A 15,293-nucleotide genomic window follows, 5' to 3' on the forward strand; every position below is an offset into this window, starting at 1 on the left:
ATTAATTTTATTTGTAGGCTTATTTTTTACCTATATCTTTTTTAATGTATTTTTTTTTAAATATAGATTTTTGAATGTTACGCCTTTTAATTAATTTTTTATTTATTTTTTTTTTTTTATTGCTAAAAAATAAATAAAAAATTAAAATAAAATGCAAAAATGTTTCCATTGGCAAAACCACAAGTAATATTAATCGTTAAAACAAAAATTCTCTTTACATGACACACAAGGCAATGTTGGATGACAATTTATTAGTATAATACTCAAATGTATGTGATTGTAACAAATGTAACATCTGTTATATCAGGGATTTATTTTCTGATGTTTCGTAATGGACTGTAGCATTTGCCTTATAGCTGGAGGTGACACATAGCTAGTGGCTGTGCTTGTAATGGTGTATGATCAGATATCTTCACACTTGCACTCGAGCACCGATTGACAGCTGTTAGCAACTCCCTGGGGGCTTCTGTTCAACTTTATGAAAAACAGATTATGTCAATGTAGGACAGCTGAAATTGAGTCTACAACACTGCATTGCTGTTCAAATAATCTGCAAAGGCATGCAGTGTGCACTGTGGCAACAGACATGCATGGAGAGAATAGCCGTCAAAGTCAGCACAATAGGGCAGGCGTGAAGATTTAAAATCTACAGGTACCCTTACAAAACAAAAACAGGCATCACTGCTATTCCATTATCCAGTTTCCACCAGCAGACTGGATTTATTGAAGATATCTGCTAGAACACAGCTATGTCTATGAATCATTCATAAACTTTCATAGACAACACCTCAATAAAGAAAAATGGCAGAACCTACAGAGGGTCTACTTAATGATTATGATAGTAACTTTTCTACTTTAATAGTGTACCCCTGCTTTATATACCTTCATGAAGTAACAAAGGCATCTTGCCTAGATTTTCATAGTGCCCAACAACAGAACCCCATCCCAGTTCTGTATACATTGGCCTTGCAGGGTAAACAAATATAGGGCAAAGCAAACTATTTTACAACCCAAATGTATAAGCATTTCTGAATTTGTAGCAAAGATGCCTCCCAGTTTGTTACCACCTGGAAACAGAGTGGGTGGGACAGATAATCTAAAATGTCAACTTCTGCACCTACATGATGTTATTTAATTGTGCTTTACACAATCCTGTAATTTAGCATAATTTGACAGTGATCAGGCAAGCCAATTGCTGGCTCAGGTCTACAACTGAACAGAAAGGCCCTTACAAACTGAGCAAATCATACTTGGCAAAACTTTTGGGGGAGGATAGAGCATTTTATCCAGTATGCTACTACATGGAGATGTATTAAGTAGGGATTGCAGTTAAGATTAAAGTGGAAAATATAACTTTCTACTGGTCACATGTCTAAGACTTTATGAAATTAAACTGGTTACAATAAAAAGGTACAAAATATTAAATTATAAGTGTCTCCCTTCAAAGAAAAACAAAATAAAGGGGAGCTGTACAAAAGCTGAATGAAAAAAAAAAAAAAAAAAAAAAAAAAAAAAAAAAAGGAAGAAGAATCCTTTCCACAGCCAAACAGGTGACCAGTAAACAGGACACTACAGATAATGAAATCACAGTTCATAAAATTCAGGGGAGTCGTCTCACAAAGAAAGGGGGGTCACTCTCTCTGTTCCATCTTCACTTTTGGTGGTTTTAAAAATGTCCGTGCCTTCTTTTCCTTTTTTTTGCCCTTTGTGTGTGCTTGAAAATTTCTCCAACTGTCAACACGTCCATCTCGGCTTTCCTGAAAAAAACAAAAAAAAAACAAAAAAAAAAACAAACAAAAAAAAAAAAAAAAAATACGTCCTAATCAGGATCAATGTAAAAATAGCAGAAAATCACCAACACATTAAAAAAGAACCAGAGTGTGTGTTGATGCACTAATTAGTTTGCATACCCCTTGCAGAATTTTTTAAAATTTCCTTTTGCTGCACCAAAATGCCACCAAGCAGCCCATCAACAATATGCCAAAAAGCACCTAGAGAAGCTTGCAAACATCTGGAAGCAAGAGTGGCATATGGATTTTAGTCAAAATGAATAAGTTCAAGTTACCTCACATAATGTATATACGAAATACTAGTGCGCTCCCTAATGGTTTTATAGAACGACTAAATGAGTAAAAATAAATATGATTACCCTTTGAAAAAGTTACGTGGTGTAACGCAACGCGTCAGGGAAGGAATTGGGTGTCGCACATACCACTTCCGGTTACGGCCGAAACCGGAAGTCCGCGTCAGCTGTACGTTCCACTGTGTATTCTCATGCAAGTGTGGATTTGTTCTTTGTAATAAAGCGATACATAGTTACTACACATGAAAGCCCTTCTGTTTTCTTCCATTGCATACTTATTGGATACTCTGGAGAAATTGGGAGAATATGTACTATGTATATGAGTCACAGTGAAATACTAACAGCGATAGAACAGTGAAACTGGATGAATAAGGAGCCAGCAGCTTATCTGTTTATACACACTGCCTATTGTGCCAGCTATTGGAGGTGAGAGGCTGGGGGAAATAGGTGGTGCACTGAATAGGCACTGAAGTTTGCAGTGGAGTGGCACTATTGGAAATCACTTTTTGCATGGACTTTTGTCTTTTGTTTTTTGAAAAAAGTTTTTTCAGCTTTATGTGCATGTTTTTTGTGGACAATCACTTGAAATATTGATTAATTTACACAGAATCACTGGATTGATACTTAAAAATATTTATTTATTAATTATTTATATATATATTTTTTCACTATTTAGAAATTTATGTATTTGGAAAATTTATGCAGATTTATGTTTTTGTGTCTTTATATGCTGCATTTATTATTTAATAGGATAGCACTTGAGTTGCACTACATTTATTTGAATTACACTATATTTATCTAGTTATTATCATTTTTATATGCACTTTTAGGTAGCGCTGCATTTATTTATATCATTTTTACCTCACATAATGAAACCACTCTGGGAACTCGTCTGTAAAGCAAATCCACCATTAATACCCTCCTCCATGGGCATCCCCCACCTCTAATAAAGGGAATTCACTTTGCAGAAATGCTTAGAGTGGCTAAGGGCACTCAAACCCTAAGATAATGCAGGATTACAATTGGATAAGATCCAACGCTTTACAGAAAGCGGATCTTATATCACCCACTGCCCACCCTCAAATGCATGGCGATTGACCCTGCTGACCAGAGGTGGAAATTGCCATTGCCTACTACTGCAATGTGAATGTTGCTGGATCTAAACTTTATAAACCAAGGAGCTGAAAGGCCTCAATGAACAACGGAGCTAAAATTGCTTCCTGTGATCTGATTTTTTACCCCCATCACATCAGGATTTCGCACAATATATATATTTGTTTTGTAGATTTTCAGGGATAAGATTGGCAGCAGTGATGTGTGTGGTCCTCTCATCAGGAGTTTTTTTCTTGGTTCTGGTGTCCCACACACTTTGTGTGATTCTGGCTTAAAAGTCTTATCCATTTTTACCAGCAGATTAGCCTTTCTTTTGATGGATTTTTTTTTTCAAAAAGCAGCGCACGATGGAAATTGCATGAAAACGTATTAGTCTTTAGAACATGAAGAATTTATTTCAAATACAAATATAAAAAGTTGCAGCAACAGTCAATAGTAGTATAAATACTTGTAGATGGTTGCAGAACAGTCATAAAAGCATATAGCTAAATAAGATACTGGTATAAATAATAAACTATACCACTGCTGAGCCCGGATGAGAGGAGGTTAACATCAACCAATCGGCTTCAGGCTAGACCGTGGAGAGGGCTGTCACCACTCTAAATGCATGGTATGAAAATCCCAGTATGACAGGGGGGAGGATGGTGTCTCAAATCTTGTAGCTGCCAGCTGAAAGCGTCCAGCCTACAAACACACGTGCAGGCACGGTACTGAGGATCCTCAGATGGGTACAGCAAGCCCTACCGTGAGATGACACTCCCATGAGGATGCTGTGTAGCTGAGCTGTGTGAAGGCTAGACAGAGACAACCGCAAGGGGGAAGGAAGCCAAAAGAGCTGAGCAGGCAGACTAGGAGCCGGACACACTGGGTAATGTCAACGTTAGGACTTTGATAAAGCGCTGAAGCGTGAAACATGTAGTCACGGCTTCCCTGAGGTTACGATGTTACACTGCTGATTACTGACGAGTTCCCCTAGTTTCCGGTTTCCCTTTGTTTCCATGGTAAGGCTGACGTTACTCAGTGCTCTCCCAGTGCAATAAATTCATCATGTTACTTATCTAAAAACGAATACGTTTTCATGCCATTTCCATTGTGCGCTGCTTTTTGTATCCCGATATCCATTTTTCAGGTTGTACATGCCAATACACATGAGTAATAGTTTGTAGCGATAATAGGAACTGTGTGTGTAATATATTATGTGTGTGTGTGTTTATAATTTTGGACATACTATACAATCGCTCTGTGTGTGGTCCTTCTTTCAGATGCCGGCTGCTCTGTTGACCAACAGTGCTGTCTGACCTTGATCCGTTTTTTTTTTTTTTTTATATTGCAGGCTTGGTAGCATGGCTATATTGGTCTCTGGAACCAGTTTCTGTGCAAACACTATTTACAATACTGTCTATGGATTGTGTTTATTATGTTCATGCCCCTTTACTGTGTAATCAGTATACTATTTTGCATACATTCTGTGTCTCCCTCATGCTTATCCCCAGCCCTGATTCAGCTTGCGCAGCCATCTTACCTACTGTAGGCAGCATTGTGCCTTCCTCTGGTCTCTGGCACTTGTCATTAGTGCTTGGGTTTGCCTCCAACACATCTACATTATGAATACTGACTTGAGCCATTGGTCCATATATTATAAATTCATAAGCTGCTCAGCAAAGCATAAGCTACATATAATTTAAAAGATAGGGTGGGCATCACAGAGCTTGAAAGGTGGACATTTATTGATGAAGTCTATTTCATTGTTCTGACCACGTGCAAGCAGAAGAGCTTGCATCCGATTGAAAATAAATCATGAAAGCACCGCCTTTTGGAATAATACGCTCATATACATTTCTTTCAGGGGTGCTGAGACATTAAAAATAAACACTGGAGGGATAGTAATCAGATAAAAACGAGCCAACAAGAGTCCAGGTGGATTGAAGAACTTAGGACCCTGGTTTCGTATGGTCTCAATATTGTTTTATTTGAACTGTTTCATTCGTTTTGGTTTATCTGGTAGTTTAGATTTTTTTTTTTTTTATATATTTTTATTGAGCAAAAAATAAAAATGTAAACAATACACAGCAGTCGAACAGTAAGACAGTATTTTTACTCTGCCTTGTATGTATCAATATTGTGATTATTTTTCGAATAATTCTATATGAGGCATGTTATGCCAATTTTATTTTTATTGTTATAATTTTTTATTTTAACTTGAATAAGTTTATATTTTTACGCACTGTAGGGGTCATTTTTTTTACAAATTTTATCTGGTTATGTATAGCAATAAATGTAGCTCTGCGAGTGAGCTCGCAGTGAGGTTTTTGTTTTTCTTTGCATTTTTATTCTTATACTCTTATTGACCTTTGACAATTTTACTGGATTAGCATGAGTTATCTATGCTATTAGCATAGGTTTAATCTCATTCTCAGCAGTAGAACTGCGAGATCTCTAGCAAGATGGCCGCTGTTTTTCACTTTCAGTGTTGGGGGTGGCTCTTGTCTCCAAGCAAGATGACTGCTGTTTCACTCCGATTAATCTACAAAGATAACATGGCTGCTTTGATAACTATGGTTACGGATAAACAAGGTGTTAATATAAAACCCTGGAATCAGTCACCTAGCCTGATGTCGCTTGAGTGGTGGGCGAATGCGTAGGGAGGAGCTAGGTGATGTCACGGGAGGGAGCCAGAAGCGTTTGGCCTTGAGGTTACCGAACAGTATTGTGAATACCCAGTGTTACATGCCCATGTGTTTCTATTTTATTCTGCGAGTGCAGTTTGAATAAATAAGCAAGGTACTATTGATTTACTACACTATGGCAGTCCTTTCTTGTTTTTTTGGCAATATGTGGTTAGCTGATGTGATAATAACCAGGAACGGGATACGATCCTCTTAAAGGGGGTACTCACCTTTTTTATGTGAAGCAATCCAAGGAAGTGGTGTGAGTTGCTGTGTGGAGGGGTACCACAGAATATCCCAAAGTGCTGTGTGACCTGAAGTTTATTTTGGGTCACACACAAGGTGGGATCGGTATAAGCACAGAAGTTTACATTGGAGTTGTGGGCACGGAATAAATTGTTGAACACCAGTGCATGACTATCAATTCTTTTATTATCTAAACACTTGAGTTTGGACACATTAGGATTCATTTGCACGGATTTATACTAATATTTACAAGTGCAGCACTAGATTTTTGGACACATAACAGGATCTATTTCATTTCATTAATATATAGAGTACTTCTATTAAAGAGAAAGTATTTAATGCACAGACAGCACTGGAGTTGTGGGTACACAGTGTTTGAATACCAGCACATTTGTAGAGATTTTCACTATTGTTATGAATAATCAATACAGTCGATCTTATTAATTATTCAAGGCAATGCAACATTTATATATATTTACACATATACACCCAGTTTGGGTGTGAGGTCACACATCTGCCCCCATAGCAAGCTGCAGACACAGAAGAGGAAGAGCCGAGAGCACCAGCAAGGGACCCCAGAAAATGAAGTTTGAAGACGCTCTGTACAATTCCACTGCATAAAGCAATTTATTTTTATTTTTTTATGAAAAAAATAAAACACGTACCTTTAGAAACACTTTAAACTGAATGCTTGATTTGGATTTAATTGTTGTGCTATTTTGTGATGTCTATGGCCTCATGCACACTGCTGCATCTAAACGCATGTTTTTGGAGCTTTTCTTTTTTTTTTTTTTGCCAAAGCCCCTGAACACAGCTCAATAAAAGCCTGTGTGTTAATGCACAGACTTTTACCAGCGTTTGGGAGCAGCTGTGTTTACATGTGGTCATATTTTGAGGAGAATTTTGCAAAAAAAAAAAAAAAAAAAAAAAAAAAAAAAAAGAGGCATGTAAAACATCTCTAAACGCGTCTTAACCCCTTAATTTCAATGCCAGAATAAATTATTCTGGCCAATGAAATTAACGCTCAAGTGCGAGACGCTAATGAACGTGGGGACAACACACGCTGCCAGGAGAAAGGCATCTAGGGAATGTCCATTGTGCATGTACCCATATAAGTTAATCTGAATAAAATAAAATCAATGTGTTTGGTCTGATAACTCAAGTTTTCAAAAAGGAAAAAGGTCCACTTCTTACAAACTGCCAAGAGCAGCAAGTCAGCTTTAAAACATAAAAGAGAACATATACAAACCCACACAAGGCTCAAATGGCACACACACACACACACACGATTACTATATATTGAAGAACAGGCCACTACCAATAAACAGTGCAACACATTGTGAAATTGTGAAATAGATTACGGAAGACTCCAGTGAAAACAAACATGGTTTAGTATAGACAAATACAAGGATATTTCTTTGGCATTTCCTAGGTGTGTCATGTATGGGTACAAGCAAGTTTTAATTTTTCACTTTTAAAAATGTGGGTATGATCGATAGGAATGTCAGCTTTCATACAAACGCTACTAGTATTTTGATATCTTGTAAGATCAGATTTCCAACTGGGTTTTGTAAAGTGACAAACTTTGAAGACGTGTATGTGTAGGCAAACTGCTTCATATAATAGCAGAACAGAGCGATCAAGACAGAGTTGTTTTTTATTGCAGAGAAAAGAGCACTCAGAACCTGGCTGTGTTGTCTTATAAAAAACTAAAACATACTTCAGCTGCAAATTTAGCTTTAATTTTAAAACAAACTAGGAAAAAAACACAGTTATAAATGCCATTAAATTTTCTCCAGAACTGTACCTCAAAGTTTCTCTGCCATTCTCTGTCTCGTTTGGCTTTTTCTTCAGCTTCTATTTCTTCTTCCCTTTGTCTTTTCCTGGGAGAAAATAACCATTAATTACATTACCTATACACAGAAGAAACAATGTAATCGCGAAATAACTAAATTATTTCATTTACAGCCATGTTAAAAAGGAAGCACATCAACATGGAAATAGTAGACCTTTGAACATATCTGAATAGGCAAACATTAATCAAATAATGGCTACAGATAAAGAGAATATACTTTAACAAATGACACGGTATTGATTTTTATCTACAGTAACAAAAATGCAAACTTGTCATATGAAAAAAGTACATGGCTATTTACCATCACTTCAAATCTATTAAATTAAAAAAAGTGTTACAAATGAGGTGACAATTAGAACCCCCCCCCCCCCCCCCCCACACAGAGTATGCAGGTGGAACCTGTCTTACGTACATATCTAGTGTATGGTGCTCTCTTTGCAACTGACAAGTGTGGCATTATCAACAGAGCTCTCCAAGGCATCAGAAACAAAGCTGTGGATGCCTATGATCTTGGCAAGGGAAGAATCCCCAAATTTGAATAGGTTAGCATTATAACAATGTTACCCATTAAGCCGAACAGTGAAACAATATAGTTAGAGAAGACCACTAAGAGAACAAGTGCCCTTACTTACACCTGTGCCCATAAACCACTGGTGTGCATAACACTGAATAAGGAAGTAGTGTACACTACACAGTCAAGGCATGTAAACCAGGAGCTGGCTTAAAGGGCACACGGAAACACTATCATATTTTATCCACTGGTCCCATTCAGAGTCCAAACTTTGCCTGTCACAATGGGCATACCCTCAGAGGGGTCTTGGGTGCTATAAGGACCAGTATAGCAGACTGCAGCTAACTATACTGGCTGCACCTTGTGCCAAGGTGAACACCAAACACAGGACCCAATGCCTAAAGCATTCATTACAGGCAAGCCCAGCAACTGCAAGATCTGAGTAAGGTTCGTAAGATGTTCTCAAAGGTCACTGATCAAGAAACTGTGAGTGAGCCCTGAATGTAGCAAGTTGTCAGAAGGAGGAACAAGGAAAAGATTTTGCCAAGGTCCAGTCACCAGAAAGTAGCAGCATATAACCACCCATGGTCTATGAAAACGATTCCTGTGTTCTGTATGAGAACAACATCTTTCTCCAATTTTTTATTTTTTTTTGCCTAGTCTAAAACACTGCATTTTTGGCCCACAATATGAACAAATGAAGCAAGAGAAAGGGGCACAGTAACAGCAGATGCTGCAAAAAAACTAAATATTTCAGTAAATGCCAAGATATGCTGTCGTAACAATCACATTATAGGGAACCACAGTAATGTTGCCTGTCACTAGTCTTGAGACTATCAGCAGCAGCTTATTCACAAACGTAGCAGTCACCCCATTATTATTATTATTTTTTATTTTTTTTAAAGCATGGGCGAGCAAAAAACTGTGAATGGTAACTTATAGCCTGTAGTCACCTCTGGGCTAAGAGATTCTTTTTCTATGAGTCAAGTACCAACCTTTCATGCATTTCCTTTGTTTCTCTCTCTTTCCTCTTAATTTCCAGTTCTGCAAACAGCTTCATTGTTTGTTTGTATACAGCCTGTTTAAACTTCAAAAAAAGAGAGAAAACACCCTTTTAACTAAAGGTTTAAAAAACAAAAATGTTCAATATAATAATCACAGAAGACCTGCATCTCTTAGCCGTTACATAAAACTAGAGGTTGACCGATATGGGGTTTTCTCTGGCCGATGCCGATATTTAGAAATCATGGCAGCCGATATACGATGCCGATTTTTTTGGGCCGATTTTTTCCCCCCCTTCATCTCATAAAATCTAAGTTAGACACCTGGGGCGTTTTTCAGGCGCTTTTGGGCTAAAAAATAGTGCCTGCAAAATGGCTCCCCTGCAGTCTGTGTGAAAGCCCGAGTGCTTTCACACTGAGGCAATGCGCTGGCAGGAAAAAAATAATATATAATTTTTGGGGGTTCTAAGTGATTTTCTAGCAGAAAATACAGGATTTTTACTTGTAAGCAACAGGAGAGTCAGAAAAGATTTAGTCTTTAAATGATTAAACTGAGAACTCCTACACAGAAGTTCAGTCCATTGAAGAAGAAACAGTGTATCTCTTTGATCTTTTCTTGACAGACTGCCCAGAGAGGAGAAAAGTCACTCCACAGATTAAGTTCAGGCAACTTTGACTTCTATTACAGAATAATCGGCCTCTTTTAGCAGCAAAAATCGGCCGATGCTGATTAATTAAAAAACGCCAAATATCGGCCAATATATCGGTCGACCTCTGCATAAAACGTACAATTCAGCCTACACTAAACACATCCCTCCAACAAGTATTTATTGTACAGTGTAGGTGGTTAAGAGAGTAGTATTGTTAAATACTGTTTGTGTCATGGACCTTTCTATTCGCCAATAATAGAAACATAGTGGTACCTTCCTATTGACCTGCACCAGCTGCTTCAAAAGTGCTCCTCCTTTTCCCCAAAAGACAGAGACCATGTATTGCGGTCACCAATATGCCACTTAAAATTCATCAGTTCAGCTCTCATCACTCCTGGATCAGAACATGCCTACTTGCTGTGCAAAATCAGTGACTCTTGATTGGCACAAAAAAGGATGAGATTTCTTGTGAACATGTTGTACCTAACAGCATGGCTTTATGGGAATATAAGGGGGGGGGGGGGGGGGTGCAGTTGAGCTTTTATTCAGTGATGTATTCTTTATAAGCTGAATAGTTTAACCACTTGAGCTCCAGAAGGTTTTACCCCCTTCATGACCAGAGCAGAGCATTTTTTTCTATTCAGCACTACGCTAACTTCATGCAATATTGTACTCAAATGGTATTTGATCACCACTGAGTTTATTTTTTGCAATAAACACAAAAAAAAAATCCCAATAAGTGTATATAAATTTGGTTTGTGTAGAACATCTAAAACTATGGTATACATACTGGAATTTATACAGCTATGGCACTATACTGGTACTGGCGGTGATCAGCAACTTATAGGGCGAAATGTAATCTGGTTCTATCGGATACTGGCTGGGAGGTACACCAACTGACTGACATCAATACTGACACTAATACAGTGATCAGTACCAATAATGTTATTGTACTGACACTGGCTGGGAAGGGGTTAACATCTAGGGGCAAATAGTTAACTGTATGGCTAACAATGCGTAATGTTTATTGCTTTTACTTTATCGGTTATGACACTGCAGACAGGTCCTCCAGCCCGGAGCCGTCGCCCGCCCGCAGTACAACCACTGCAGGCGGCAAGTGGTTAATTCTAGCATTGCTTTCTGGCAAAGGAAAGTGTTGCTTTATATGGAAAAAAAAAACAAAAAAAAAAAAACACCTGTTCTGAAATAGGAGGTGGTTACCGCTGACTTTAATGAACTGTTACTGTGATGTAGCTTTCACATTTTGTAAAGTTAAGCTTTAGAAGAGGAGAAAGACTTATTATTCTTGGGCTAGGTCTTGATTCTCAAGACTGGAAATTCATGACTGCCACCTACTGGCATTTTAAGTTATTAGCCGTTTCTGAAGCAAAGGTTACATATGCCAAAAGCAAAAAAGTCTTATCACCTCGTCTGTCGCAAAAATAGGATTTTTATAATAGCTTACCTGTAAAATCCTTTTCTTTTGAAGTACATCATGGGACACAAAGCTATAGTAATTACTATGTGGGTTTTAGTCCACTTACAGGTTTCCTCGACACTGGCACACCCTAAAACGGGAGTATCTCAATTTTGCAAAGCAATACGTATGTATACTAGAAAGAGGGGCGGGACCTGTGTCCCGTGATGTACTTCAAAAGAAAAGGATTTTACAGGTAAGCCATTATAAAAATCCTATTTTCTTTAATTGCACATCACAGGACACAGAGCCATAGTAATTACTATGTGGGATGTCCCAGAGCAATGCCAACTGAGGGGAGGGAGACACAATCAAAGTAGGACAACATGAGATCAGAGGACTTATACTGCAGCCTGCAGTACACTGTGCCCAAAGGAGACATCCTCATGTCTTTTTACATCCACCAGATAGAATCTGGTAAATGTATGGATTGAAGACCAAGTTGTGGCCTTGCAGAATTGAGCCATGGAGGCTTGGTGATGCACTGCCCACGAAGCCCTAGAGGAGCGCGTTTTGATTTGAGAGGGTGGAATCTACCTCTTTAAATAGTATGCTTGAACAATTACTTCTCAATTCTATTTAGAATAGTAAATTTTGATGCTGCCTGTCCTCTTTTAGGACCTTCTGATAACACGAACAAAACATCAGTTTTCCAAATCTGAGCAATCGCCTTTAAGTAGACTGACTGCTCTCACCACATCAAGAGAATGCAGTGATTTTTCTTCCAAAGAACAGGGTTCTGAAAAAAATGAAGGTAGAACAATATCCTGGTTTAGATAAAAACCTGATACTACCTTTGGTAAAAAGTTAGGATGAGGACGCAATACTTAAAATATGAAAATATGGTTCTTTACAAGAAAGAGCAGCCAATTCTGATACCCTTCGTGCAGCAGATAGTTTCCTTGTCAAAAAAGGACCAAGGGAATATGTCATATCGGCCAAAAAAAAGGCAGTTTTGTAATGCCGACAAAAGTAGATTCAAGTCCCAAGGGTTAGGTAACCGGAGATTAAGCCATGTTACCCCCTGAATAAAGTTATGAAAGAATGAGAAGCAAGTGGTCGTTGACATAATACCGATAAGGCCAAGACCTGTCCTTAAAAAGCACTCAAGGCCAGCTTTATTTCTCAACCCATCTGCAGAAAGTAAAGGACCAATTTCCTGGGTGCAGCTCCTGATTTCACACCTTGAGACATAGGTTTCCCAGACTTCATAACATATAATTACGGAGGCCTTTTCCCTTGCATTAACTTAAGGTAGAAAACTACTGAATCCGTCAGCCCACGCTTCTTCAGCATGTGGGTCTCAATAGCCAAACTGTTAAATTTAGCGTTTGTAAAGCAGGATTGAACTCTCGACGTTGCGAGAGAAGGTCTGGCCGTGATGGTAGGGTCCCTACTGACATCTTTACGATCTCTGCATACCAAGATTTCCTGGGTCCTGCTGGAGGTCACAAGCATCAACGACTTCCCTTCCTGCTTGATCCTGTGAAGTAGTCGTGGACGCAGGCAGAATAGGAGGGAATGCATAAATCAGCAAGAACCAATTCCACGGCAATAGACAGGCATCTGTTTCGCATGCTAGCGGTTCCTTTGTTCTTGACACAAGGTTGTCAATTTCTTTGTTGAATCCTGGACGCAAAACAGATCTATGTCTGGGATCCCCCATCTTTGACATACTGACAAGAAGATATCGGGTTGAAGGTATCATTCTCCCGGGAACAACTGCTGGTGACTCAAGTAGTCAGTCTGCCAATTTTCTATTCCTAGAATGTGGACTGCCATTGGGCAAAGTACATTGTTTTCTGCCCAAGATAGGATATGATTCATCTTTCTCTGGGCCGCACAACTTCTTGTGCCCCCCTTGGCGATTAATATAGGCCACTGCTGTGGCATTGACGGATTGAATCCTGGCAGGACAATACCGTAAAATACACGTTCAGCTCCTCAGAACCAAGTGCTCTGCCTGAATTTGTAAACCGTTAATGGACAAAGCCATTTCTGATCTGGGCCACTTCTCTTGGACAGTTGCCTCTTTTAGGACTGTTCCCCAACCTAAACAAAAAAGGTTGGCATATGTTGTTACTATTCCCCAGGTAACTGAAGGGAGGATTTTCCCCTTTGCAGATTTTTGGATATTAATCAAACTGAGGCTCCGGCGCACCCAGCCTACAGCACCTGGCCCGACCCTGCTTAGCCTCAAAGATCAGACGAGATCAGGTGGCCTTAAGCTTTGGAGTCAAACACACTGGGAATGTAGAGCTTGAACCCTTTTGGTTTCAAGCCGACAGGATACTGTTTTGCAGCAGTCTTGATGAAACTGAGCATACGGAACGGCCACCATCTTTCCAACAATCTCATGCAAAGTTGAATAGGAGCAATTCATTTTGCTTTGACAACCTAAATCAGTTCCTTTATGGCACTGATCTTTGCCTGGGGTACGCATACCCTTTTCTGGGTGTACCTATGATCAGACCCAAGTATTTTAGCCTTCTTCATGGTTTTAAAAAGATTTCTCCTAGGTTGAGAATCCAACCTAGATATTCCACGTAGCCAAATGTGCTGACCATACTTTAATCTAAGCGTGCTACCGACTGATTTATCAAGAACAGATATACTAGGTAAACCATAATCGTTAGACCTTGGGCCCACAATCGGCCTAGAAGAGCCAGAACCTTTGTACTCGAGGTGCAGTAGCTAGATTGGAAGCAGAGCTACACAATGAAAAAATAGGATTTTTTGTAGCGCATTTAGTTAAGGTACTGCGTTTTTACCATAAACCAGGAAAAAAAAAATAATGTAAGTGCAATTGCAATTACACGGCCACCTGCAAAACAGGCATCAGCCGATGCACTGACATCTACCTTGTAGAATTTATTAAAGGTGTGGACAGTCACCGCTTTACACACTTGAGCGACAGACACTTGATGTCGGAAGGCCCAAGACGTTCCAACTGCCCTGGTGGAGTGGGCTGTGACCGGAAAGGGGGGCACTTGCCCCTTCAATGCGTAGGCCTGTACTACAATCTGTCTGATCTACCTGGAAATGGTGGCCGACAAGACCGCCATGCCTTTTTTCAGACCAGCCACCGAAACAGAGTCTGACTTTCGAAAGGGAGCCGTAGCAGACAAATACACCCTCAGAGCCCGAACCATGTCCAGGGAATGGAGGGCCACCTCTTTGGGATGTGTCAGTTTAGGACACAGAGATGGTAACACAATGTCTTCAGTGATGTGGAATGCCTAAACCACCTTTGGCAGAAAAGGAGGTTGCGGACGCAACACCACCTTATCCTTGTGTATAACCAAATAGGGCACCTTGCAAGACAAGGCCGCCAGTTCCGAAACCCTCCTGGCCGAAGTAATGGCCACTAGAAAGACCACTTTCTGCAAAAGCGTCAACGGAGGGATCTCTCCGATATGGCAGTTACTGAAACGCTGATAACACCAGGTTCAGATCCCACGGGGGTAACGGTGGACGCACACGGAGGAACTACACGTCGGACCCCTTGAATAAAAGGTGCTCACCAGAGAGTGAGACGCCAGGAGTCGCTGAACAAAGACAGCCAAAGCTGAAATTTGTCCCTTAATGGTGCTTAACGCCAATTTCAGGTCTACTCCTTGCTGTAGAAACAGCAGGATCCTGGATATAGAAAAGGAGCGCGGATGCCACCCTCTCTCCTCACACATGGAGA

At 39.6% G+C, this 15,293-nt stretch overlaps 1 protein-coding gene across 1 annotated transcript in view; it reads right to left on the minus strand.

Annotated features, from left to right (window-relative positions):
• Positions 1 to 231: 231 nt before the first annotated feature.
• Positions 232 to 15,293, minus strand: part of DNAJC8 (DnaJ heat shock protein family (Hsp40) member C8) — a 56,551-nt gene continuing 41,489 nt past the window's right edge. The window contains exons 7-9 of the mRNA XM_077480951.1: positions 9,470 to 9,561; positions 7,916 to 7,991; positions 232 to 1,757 (exon numbers count right to left, since the gene is read on the minus strand). Of these exons, the coding sequence (XP_077337077.1) occupies positions 1,632 to 1,757; positions 7,916 to 7,991; positions 9,470 to 9,561 (294 nt within the window). The 3' untranslated portion in view covers positions 232 to 1,631. The remainder of the gene's footprint in view (positions 1,758 to 7,915; positions 7,992 to 9,469; positions 9,562 to 15,293) is intronic.

This window comes from Lithobates pipiens, unplaced genomic scaffold (assembly GCF_037356315.1).
Source record: "Lithobates pipiens isolate NorthernLeopardFrog02 unplaced genomic scaffold, aLitPip1_a1.2 Scaffold_16, whole genome shotgun sequence".
In the NCBI taxonomy this organism is placed as follows: domain Eukaryota; kingdom Metazoa; phylum Chordata; class Amphibia; order Anura; family Ranidae; genus Lithobates; species Lithobates pipiens.